This window comes from Schistosoma mansoni, chromosome W (assembly GCF_000237925.1).
Source record: "Schistosoma mansoni strain Puerto Rico chromosome W, complete genome".
In the NCBI taxonomy this organism is placed as follows: Eukaryota; Metazoa; Platyhelminthes; class Trematoda; order Strigeidida; family Schistosomatidae; genus Schistosoma; species Schistosoma mansoni.
This window is the reverse complement of record NC_031502.1, coordinates 58,865,555-58,877,483: the sequence shown is the minus strand read 5'-3', so window position 1 is coordinate 58,877,483 and position 11,929 is coordinate 58,865,555. Positions and strand designations below refer to the sequence as shown.

The following is an 11,929-nucleotide window of genomic DNA, read 5'->3' as shown; positions in this document are numbered from 1 at the left end:
TTGGGAGTAACAGGCGTATGTCAATACTTACTTACTTACTTACGCCTGTTACCCCTCGTCAAGGAGCATAGGCCGCTCACCAGCATTCCCCACCCAACTCTGTCCTGAGCCTTCCTTTCCAATTCTTTCCAGTTAACATTCATCCTTTTCATATCGGCTTCTATTTCCCGTCGTAGTGAGTTCTTTGGCCTTCCTCTTTTCCGCTTCCCTTCCGGATTCCAAGTTAGGGATTGAGTCGTGATGCACATTGGTGATTTCCTTAATGTATGTCCGATCCACTTCCAACGTTTTCTCACCATTTCCTCTTCAGCTGGAAGCTGGTTTGTCCTCTCCCATAAAACGCTGTTGCTGATAGTATCCGTCAAATGGATGTTGAGTATTTTGCGTAGACAACTATTTATAAATACTTGTACCTTCCTGATGATGGTCGTAGTAGTTCTCCACGTTTCAGCTCCATACAGTAGGACTGTCTTGACGTTCGAATTAAAGATTCTGACCTTGAAATTAGTTGAGAGTTGTTTCGAGTTCCATATATTCTTCAATTGTAGAAATGCTGCCCTTGCTTTGCCAATCCTCGCCTTTACATCTGCATCCGATCCTCCTTGTTTATCAACGATACTCCCCAGGTACTTGAATGTTTCCACCTCTTCCAGAGTTTCGCCATCAAGTGTGATTGGGTTGGTGTTCTCCATGTTGCATTTGAGAATCTTGCTTTTTCCTTTGTGAATGTGGAGGCCTATCGATGCGGAGGCTGCTGCTACATTTGCAGTCTTCATCTGCATTTGTTCGTGTGTATGAGAGAGGAGGGCTAGGTCATCTGCGAAGTCCAAATCATCTAATTGACTCTGAGCTATCCATTGTATTCCATATTTCCCATCAGATGTCGAAATCTTCATAATCCAGTCAATCACTAGAAGAAAGAGAAATGAGGAGAGTAGACAGCCTTGTCTGACTCCGGTCCTTACTGGAAAAGCATCTGACAGCTGTCCTCCATGCATGACTTTACACTGTAGTCCATCGTATGAGTTTTGGATAATGTTGACAATCTTTTCAGGAACTCCATAGTGTCGAAGAAGTTTCCATAATGTTCTCTTGTCCACGCTGTCAAACGCCTTCTCATAGTCAATGAAGTTGACGTATAGTGATGAGTTCCACTCAACTGATTGTTCAACGATGATCCGTAGTGTCGCAATCTGGTCTGTGCACGACCTATCCTTACAGAATCCAGCCTGATGATCCCTAAGTTGGGCGTCTACTGCGTCTTTCATCCGATTCAGCAGCACTCTGTTGAAAAGTTTTCCTGGTACTGATAACAAACTGGTGCCTCTGTGGTTTTCACATTTGCTCAGATCTCCTTTCTTTGATATCTTGATGAGATATCCTTCTTTCCAGTCCATTGGCACTTGTTCCTCTTCCCAAATCTTCTTGAATAGAAGGTAAAGCATGTTTGTAGTTATTTCAATGTCTGACTTCAGTGCTTCTGCTGGTATATTGTCAGGTCCTGCCGCCTTCCCACTTTTGATTTGTCTGATGGCCATCTTGACTTCTTCGATCGTTGCTGGAGTGACATCTATTGGAAGGTCTGTGTGGGCTGCTTCGATGTTCGGTGGATTCAATGGGGCTGGTCTATTCAGCAGTTCCTCGAAGTATTCTGCCCATCTTTTCTTCTGTTCTTGAATCTCAGTGATTGTCTTTCCTTCTTTGTCTTTGACTGGTCTCTCTGGTTTGCAATATCTCCCTGCCAATTTCTTCGTTGTATCATATTGTTGTTTCATATTCCCTTCTCTTGCAGCTTTTTCCGCCGTATTGCTAGTTCTCCTATGTATTTCTGCTTGTCGGCTTTAATGCTTTTCTTCACTTTCTTGTTTTCTTCTGCGTAGTCTGCTTGTGCTTTGACTTTGTCTGCATGTGTTCGACTGTTGTTAATTGCTAGTTTCTTGTTCTTCCTTTCTTGAATCTTGTCCAGGGTTCCCATAGAGATCCAGAACCTCCTGACACGTTGAAGTTAGTGCTTCTTTTATCTCTTTTCAGTTGTCCTCCAAAGTAGTTTCTTGTTCTTTCAGTAGATCCTGTAGAGCCTGGAACCTGTTGTTGAGAGTTATCTTGAATTCATGGAGCTTGTCAGTATCTCGAAGGAAGGCTGTATTGAACCTTTGTAGTGCTGTTTGTCCAGTTGTTCAGTGTTTCTTTAGCTTCAGTCTCATCTTGGCCACAACCAGGTGGTGATCTGAAGCTATATCAGCTCCTCTCCGGGTTCTCACATCGTCCATTGATCTTCGGAATTTTTTGTTGATACAGATGTGATCAATCTGGTTCTCTGTGGTGTGGTCCGGTGAGATCCATGTAGCTTTGTGTATGCGTTTGTGTGGGAATATTGTGCCGCCTATAGCCAATTTGTTGAATGCACATAGGTTTGCAAGTCTCTCCCCATTTTTATTTCTCTCTCCTAATCCATGTCGTCCAATTACATCTTCATATCCTGTGTTGTCCACTCTAACTTTAGCATTTAGATCTCCCATAAGGATGTTGAGATCCTTTCGTGAGCACTTTGCCATAATTGATTGCAGCCTTTCATAGAACTGATCTTTATCATCGTCGTTGCTATCATTGGTGGGTGCATAACATTGGATAACGTTCATTGTGATCCCTTGCTTCTTTGTTCTGAATGATGCTTTGATTATCCTGGGTCCATGAGATTCCCATCCCACAAGTGCATTTCGTGCTTCTTTGGACAGCATTAGAGCAACTCCCTGAGTGTGTGGAGCATTTTCGCCTTCATGACCGGAGTACAGCAGCATCTCTCCTGTACCTAGCCTTTGTTGTCCAGTTTGTGTCCAATTTGTTTCGCTGATTCCGAGCACTGCCAAGTTGTATCTTCTCATTTCCATTGCTATTTGGTTGGTTTTTCCTGTCTCCCACATTGTCCGGACGTTCCATGTACCTATAAAGAGTGTTGCTCTGGTTGTTAGAAGGTGCATCGATCTCGTGACTTCCGAAGAATTTCGGCTTTCATTATGAGACGTCATAATTATTCCTTCAACTCCCAGGGCAGAGTTTAAATGGTTTGAATTATTTTTTCTGGTTAGCGTTTTTTTAGCGAGTATTAGTTTGCATTTACAACAGTCAGTTAGTCAGCTACAACGTAGGATCAAGCACATATATTCATCGGTTCAAGTTGTCATAAAACACTGCAAAACTGGGAAATAATTCATTATTACAAAACAAATTTTTCATTCAGTCTACATTTTTTTGTTTTAATGAAGTCGAAACTTCTTTTAAAAATGTTAAGATATTGTTGTGTCCTGTGGAGAATTGTGAGTGGTAACTCAGAGAACTATCTATGGATTAATATGATATGTATATTCCCTATTGTATAGTTGTTGAGTAACTAAAGTATCCATATTCGTGTCCCTCTTATTATAAGCTTTATTTCGACCCATAGTCTATTATAATACGATTTAACATTCTTGAGTTATCCCCAGTCCATTAGTTACTGTTCCATCTATTCACAGCCACATTTGGCCAAATCTTGCACAAATATTATTTTTTATTTTATGGTACGATGTGGTCTGTTTGATTGGTATATAAACCCGGTATGTTTGAGAATAATGATTCATATTGCAGAGGTTGTTATTGGTGTTCTGGTCTTGACTGGTTGAGCTAGGCAGAAAGAAGGACCGAATAGTACTCAAGAGTGCTCATACGGCTTTTGTGTATCATAGCTCTGATCGATAATTCGCTCTCCTCTCATTGGCGGGAATCAGCGCGTTCATATATCAAACACCGCACATATGCACGCATACGTTATAACAGATATATTGTAATGAACGGAACTTAGGTACAAAATTACAGAGTTCTTTTATAAATTATGAAAATCATATATTGAATACTTCATTTGCAAAACCTTCATCAATTGTCTCAATCTTTATTGTTCCTTCATTTCTATTACAATTATTCTCTGTTTCCATTCTCTTTTATTTGATCTCCTCAACCTTCTGCTGCCAAGCGTTCCACTTCTGATTGATTTTACATACTACTTATATCAATCAACATCAGTAGCATACACACAATATTACTGTATACAATATAACATTATGATACTGTTAAAATTTGATAATGTAGTTTATGTTATATTGTTCACACTTACTCGTATCACATATAATCGTACAGTTAATTTGAACTTTGCTTTAGTTGGCATTGTCTTGTATAATTTTAATTGTGACATTTCAGTTGGTAAAGGTTCATCATCATTCACCGGATATATGACTAAATTACCCTGAATATTAAAAAAAAATCAAATAAACATAGTAATGAATGAATTATCTTGAATTTAATCCTGGACAATTTCATTAATCAATTTATATTAGTAGAATTTCTCATAGTTCAAAGCGTGAGTCAATTGGAGCTAAACCATCATGGAAAACCTGGAAGCACTGGACGGCCGTTTCGTTCGATTATGGGACTCCTCAGCAATGCGCATCCAAGAACCCGCACTCGCGAGATTCGAACCGAAGACCTACCCAGAGCCCTTAACCGATAGACCACCGAGCTGGCTTCCAACGGTGTTAATGTCTAACTTCAACTGATCCACGAAGTTGAACAACGGTCCACCGATTGTCTTCAGTGAGTTCCTATCTCATAACATGCCTGGTTGAACTCCACTGGTCACTGCTTCTCACCAGAGCTCCTTGATATACTTCACGACGTCACTAGTGAGCATATAATTACAATAATTATCAGAAGGGGTTTTTGTAGAGATTTAGTATTTTTCATAGTTGAATGCGTGAGTCAATTGAAGCTTTACAGGTTTTCCATAGTGGTCTAGCTTCAATTGACTCACGCTTTCAACTATGAAAAATACTAAATCTCTACAAAAACCCCTTCTGATAATACGTAGAATTATTGTGTTTATACAAAACTATTTTTACAATTTAATTGATAACTTTACTGGTACTGATAGTTAGTCTACATTATAAACAGGCCTTAGCTAAGTAGTGATTGAGAAGCTGAAAGTCTTGGATAGCTATTTTGTCTCAGTATAGGACACCTCAGAAGTAAATATCCACGACCGTGCTTGAAGTTAAACTCAGGTACTTCAAGTCTTACGATGAGTGTCTAATCGTTAAACCAATGATTTGGACGTCAATCAATTTCTGTTAGTGTTCAGCTATTATCCGATAATAATGATTAGTGACTACTTAAAAATCGACATTATTGAACTCCATCGGTTATGACTTCTCACTAGAAACTCGAGAATTAATAGTTTAAATTAGTTATGAGTGAATAAATAACTGTTTTGAGTGTAGTTGGTTGGTGAGGATTGTTAATACTTATCACTGTAGAGTTCCATAATGATATGAAACAGTTGTTCATTACTTTATGGTGAACTAATGGTGAACTAACTGAAGTCATTTCGTGATATAATCTATAAAATTGAAGAATTTACACTAAACCCTTACTCTGATGATCAACTTCCTACTGGGACATTAGCAATACCAGTAGAAAGTAATATATAACTGTTATATCCCGTGGAGAATTATGAATAGTAACTCGTAGAACTATTTATGGACCAATGTGATATGTATATTTCCTATTGTATAATTGTTAAGTAACTAAAGTATCCATATTCGTGTCCCTCTTATTATAAGCTTTATTTTGACCTATAGACTATTATTATACGACTTACCATTCTTGAATTATCCCTAGTTTATTGATTACTGTTCCATCTATTCACAGTCACATTTGGCCAAATCTTGTACAAATGTTATCTTATATTTTATGGTACAATGTGGTCAGTTTGTTCGGTATATAAACCCGGTATGTTTGAGAATAATGATTCATATTGCAGAGGCTGCTATTGGTGTTCTGGACTTAACTGGCTGGTCTAGGCAGAAAGCAGGACTGATAAGTACTCAAGAGTGCTCATACGGTTTTTGTGTATCATAGCTCTGATCAATAAATTCACTCCTCTCTCTCATTGGAGGGAATCATCACCTCATATATATCAAACAGGGCACGCACCCGATCGATATAACAATAACATTTTGCTGAATATAACTAAAACTCTTCAAGTAATATTTATTCCATTTATCAATGGCAATAACTATGGTCTGATTACTCAACAGTGCTTCGATCAGCACTAAAGAAGGACTTGACACGCATGACATTGATCACCACCCAGTGATCAATCAATTGTGCTCTGGAACGTTTTATTACGAACCTATTATTATCATAAAGATATTTGTTCTGGAATCTTTTTTTTCAAAATTTCAATCCTTATGTTTATAAATCACATAAAGAATGGTGAAAAGATAAAGTCCACTTATAATTACAGATCAAATTATTTTCCATCGAGCTATATTTATTATGACCACATATAACATTAAATAATTATTTCACAATTGGTTGATCACTGGGTGGTGATCAATGTCATGCGTGTCAAGTCCTTCTTAGTGCTGATCGAATGCTATCGATCAAGTTGCAATGTGGCCACTAGTCTAGGTGGCTCGGCACTGCGTGCACTATGTTGAGATAAAATGGTTGAATATACGAATTCTCCACAAAACACCCTCTGATCTATAATCATATGCTCACTAGTGACTGACTTCAAGAGATATTTCCTTGAGTTCTAGTGGGAAGCAGTGACCAGTGGAGTTCTACCAGGTCTGTTGTAGAGATATCAACTCACTGAAGACAATTGGTGAACGGTCGCTCAAAATCGTGGATTGGTTGAAGTTAGACATTAACACCGTTGGATGCCGGTCGGCTCAGTGGTCTATCGGTTAAGTGCTCTGGTTCGAGACTGGTAGGTCCTGGGTTTGAATTTCGCGAGTGCGGCGTTGTGGATGCGCGGTGCTGGGGAGTCCCATAATAGGACGAAACAGCCGTCCAGTGCTTCCAGGTTTTCCATGGTGGTCTAGCTTCAATTGACTCATGATTTCAATTGTGAAAATACTAAATTCTCCACAAAACCCCCTCTGAATATACGAAGATCTTTCAATATGTAAGCAACTCATGGTCATTAAAATTTCATAGGGTACATCAATCTTATCCCCTTCAAAATAATTCTCATTTATGATAATAAATCTCATCTCCGTTCCCATTGCTCGAAAAACTCCTGGAAGTCCTCAGAAATTGTGGTCTTCAATCACCTCATTATTACATGTTTTATCATTTAAATCTTTTCAATTCTCACTGAAAATATTGATCTACTTAGCAAAACCTGGTTTTCTAAATGTTTTCTCTATAGGAATATTCCTCAACATTTCATAGAGTTTCGGATAATTTTTCCCAAGTCCCATAGAACATCTAATACTGAATTTATGCGCTATATTTTCATCGGTCTTAACAATACCATGAAAGAAAATCACCTTAATGTCACCTACTCTTAAGATCTTTAAAGATCTCAAAGGCTTTGTCTGTTTCTTAATAAGTTAATATAATTAGTGCAGGTATGATCAGTTTAGTCATCTCCATATCCAACATCCTTAGTAGTTTGATTTATCTATTTATTGGACAGACTATGTAAGCTTTAGATAATTTTAGTTACCCAAAATGTTATCAATATACAAACAAGCTTTTGCAAATTAAGACACTTATTCTACTCACAAGTCTGAGGAATGACAGATTATGTAATTCAGTTTGTCATTCACTAAAATTTATTTGCTTTATAGCATCTAAACCATGCATTGATGGAAACAGGTCATGAAGAATTTACATTGATGGATTGCTTGAATATTAAACAATCGATTACCATACATTTAATAGTCAGAATAAACATCATTGTCGTAGAAACTTTTCTAAGTATTCCCACAGATTAACTTATCCAATATAGTAGCGAAACACTTTTTTATTTGTCTAAATTATTATTTAAAAATTGATTCTAGATATAACTTATCTTAATCTTGACATGGACAGCTGACAGACCCATTGCAAGTGGGGAACGGAATCAGACAAAGCTATCTACTCTCCATCTTTTTCTTTCTTATGGTGGTCTGCTGGATTTTGAAGACCTCGACATCTGACGGGAAGCACAGAATACAAATGATAGCTCAGAATCAATTAGACGATTTGGACTTCACAGATGACCTGGCCCTTCTATCCAATACACACCAATAAATGTAGGTCAAGACAATCTGTGTAGCGGAAGCCTCTAAATCAGCAGGCCTCAATATACACAAAGGGAAAAAAACATCCTCAAATACAATACGGAGAACATTAACCAAATCACACTTGATGGAGAAACTCTGGAAGATGTGGAATCTTTCACGTATCTGGAAAGCATCATCCATGAACGTAGAAGGTCTGATGCAGACGTAAAGGATAGGATTGGCAATGCAAGGACAGCATCCGTACAGTTGAAGAACATATGGAACTCAAAAAAACTGTCTGTCAACCAATATCAAAGTCACAATCTTCAATACGAACGTCAAGACAGTTCTACTGTACTGAGCTGAAACTCGCAAGACTACCAAATCCATCATCAAAGAAGTACAAGTATTTAAAAACAATTGTCTACGGAAGATTCTCTATATCTGTCGTTGGACACAAACCATCAATAACAGCCCACTGTGGGAGAGAATAAACCTGCTTCCATCTGAAGAGGGAATTAGAAAAAGACGTTGGAAGTGGATAGGACACACATTGAAAAAATAATCAAACTGCATCACGAGGCAATCCCCAACGTGGAATCGTGAAGGGTGATGGAAAAGAGGACTGGAAAGGGTTGTTGAGTACAGATTTCGATTGGGAATGCCAGTGGTCGGCCTATACTCCTCCATGAGGGGTAACAGGCGTAAGAAAGTAAGTAATCCTTACGTATTGTTAGCTCGAAACCATTATAATGACTAGTGGCTGTCTGTTAACACATATTATTCCCTCACACTAAAAAATGTTACCTTGAAAAATCCTGTAATACGACTTTCAGATGCATGATCTTCCAATTGTTTTCCTTTGTAAAACGGAAGATTTAGAAAAGGTGAATTAAAACCATTGAAATCTGGAACTTCTTCAAGTGCCACTGGATAAACCTTATTTTTGAAATAAAAAATAAGAGATTAAAAAATTAACTTCCCACCTTTCATTTAATTAGCAGAATACTTTTTTGTTTGAAAATGCAGTAAGAATTTAACTTTAAAGCAATAAGGAAGACTTGTAGTTCAAGTGAATGCTTTCCGGTTGGCCAGATCCTGTTAGCTATATGATTTCATGATAACTTCCCACTGGATTTGACCTCTGATGGGTTCTGGGTGTTCAGTGCTAAGGTGTCCCATGCCAGGACGAAACAGCTGTCCAGCACTACATGGTTCCCAGTAGTACTCCATCAGAGATCAATGTGTGGTGAATATGACACGCAGATTGCAAAATAGTTTAGTAAACCACACTTCTAAAGATGTTAACTAGAATCATAACTAAAGCTTCGCAAGTAATCTATTCAGTTCAGTGGTTGTAACACTAGCAAAATTATCAAACCTAGACCAAGAATTCTGAAAGTTTATAGTGTGATGTGGGCTACTTATATCGACATACGTATTATATATCGTGAGTCAGGAATAGAATATCTGGCAGCACAAGATTGAAAAGATCGATAAAGGAAGAATAGAAACAGAAATTAATTGGTGTGGAAATCCAGGAACAATGAAGCCTGAGACAATTAATGAACATTTTGCAAATGAAGTGTCAGAGTATGGATTTTTTCTATTTTACCGAGCAACTTTGTAATTTGTGTTAAATGCATAATCGGTTGTCCCACATGTATTCCCATTCATTACAATAGTACCTATCAAACTGGTAAGATGTCTGGATATGTTATAGATCTCTTCAAAACACTGGTTCGATGATTAATGTTGAAGTTAGACATGAAGTACTAAGTGAGAATGATAAATCGATTGATGAAACTAGAAACTTCTGTCTAATAAGATAGTCCGGGCGTATCACGCTTTCTCATTCATTGCCTATTCCGATAAACTATGGCGCCTGGAAATATATATATGATTAGAGTGTTTTCTTAAATGCAGCTATTCTGGATGTTATCTGTAAAATAATCATTATCTGGTTTTAAAGACACTAAGTGTTATGTTTCATAATTAACAACAGTGTTATAGAGGCAACCGTACATCATCTCCACTCTTATATTTCAATACGTTCCACTTCCTCAGCTTCAATACTGTTGTCACTTTACGTTTGACAACGAACGGATTATTTGTTGTCAACTTAAGTCTTTTATGAGTACTATGATGATAGGCAGCAGTTTTAATTCATTATACTTATATATTCATACGAAAGTAATGTCTTCTCAATTCATGTCACCTATCAGTGTATCACTGAGGTAAAATCTGTTAATCGTCCAAAGTTAAGTAAAGAAATTTATTTCGGTTATATTTGGGTACATATTTCATCATTAGCTTACCGATACCAAAAAAAACTTACCAGTATTGTTTCTACCCAACTTTGATCTTCATGAGTTTCAACATCATAGTTTAAATCAACAAATTCTTTTTGAAATAATCCTTTAGAATTGATCTAAAAATATTAGACAATAAACTAGTTCAAATACATATACATGTAACTGTGTAACGTTGTTAAGTAAGCAGGTATCAAGATTTGACATAAACACGTAAATTGCATACGCCAATTGAACTACTTATATGTAACTATTTTTTACTAATTAAAATATTTGAGCCTTGAGTGTAGGGTTGTGAATGCGTACTATTGAGGAGATACATACCCACCGAAGACAATGGAAGATAGTCACGCAATATCGTAAATTGATTAAGGTTATACGTTAACGCCATTGCATGCTGGTTCAGTGGTTTAGAAACCAAGCGTTATTGCATGAGACCAAAGATCCTGTGTTCGATTCCTACGTGTAGAGTCATAAATGTGGAAGAGTCTCATGGTAGGACGAAATGGTTATCCGATGTTCCCAGATTTTGAATGATGGTCTAACTTAGAACGGTTCATGGTTTCAGTGCAACTCAATAACCTCCACAGCTCTATACTGACGAATATCTGATGATCTGAAAATTTGAACTACAGTATTTCTACGAAAAATGTAGAATGAAGTGTGAAAAGTATATCACAGCCATTTACTATATTACTTAATGGATGAGTTTAGGGGTAATTTTGGTGGGTAGACGAGTTTCAAATTTAATGAAAACAAGTCTATTTATTTACATATAAAACAGTTTAAGTTAGTTAGCTGAATTACATAGACTAGTGAGCACATTGAAACTTGATCTATAGAATTTTATCTGTATTAAGGATCAGACAAAAATGGCATAACACTTGACCAACTATCTATGGAAATAGATCAAGAACTAACAGAAATGACTATTTCCAAAAGTCCAAACAATAAAGTTTGAGTTAATGAACTATCCCAAGTTGTCAAAAAGATGTGTGGCTTGACTATGGGAATGAATAATAGCCTACTTAAGATTAAGACACACTAACCATATGTTCTTGAGAAAGTAAATATTCTGTCCGACTTTGAGCAGCATGTCAAAAAGTCATTTAAAATAATTTACACTTTTATCATATAGATACTACTTCGAAGGAACAACTTTGTTGGAACTGAATAAAAAAGTATGTACCGAACAGGAATAATATAATGGGACGAATAGCTCGGAAGTATAACTTTGAAACCGTTATACAAATTATTAATAGTAGACTTTTTAGATGTTGTATTTCTATATTTTCCTACTTCTAAGTTTCCATTTGACCTACAAACCGTTGTCCTAATGTACTAGATTTACCATTAATTAATTGAAAGCGTGAGTCAATTAAAGCTAGACCACCAGGAAAAACCTGGAAGCACTGGACGGCCGTTTCGTCCTATTGTGGGATTCCTCCACAAAACCCCTACTGATAAAATTAATTAATTAATTTTCTATTACTCCAGTTTGTATCAATTATGAATGAGTTACGCACA

The 11,929-nt window shown here is 37.0% G+C and overlaps 1 protein-coding gene across 1 annotated transcript in view; it reads right to left on the bottom strand.

The window, feature by feature from the left end:
• The window catches only part of Smp_163750 (putative otoferlin), a gene marked incomplete at both ends in the record, with an annotated part of 111,382 nt that overhangs the window by 22,030 nt on the left and 77,423 nt on the right, over positions 1–11,929 (bottom strand). The window contains 2 exons of the mRNA XM_018790323.1: positions 4,148–4,276; positions 8,898–9,019. Of these exons, the coding sequence (XP_018655678.1) occupies positions 4,148–4,276; positions 8,898–9,019 (251 nt within the window). The remainder of the gene's footprint in view (positions 1–4,147; positions 4,277–8,897; positions 9,020–11,929) is intronic.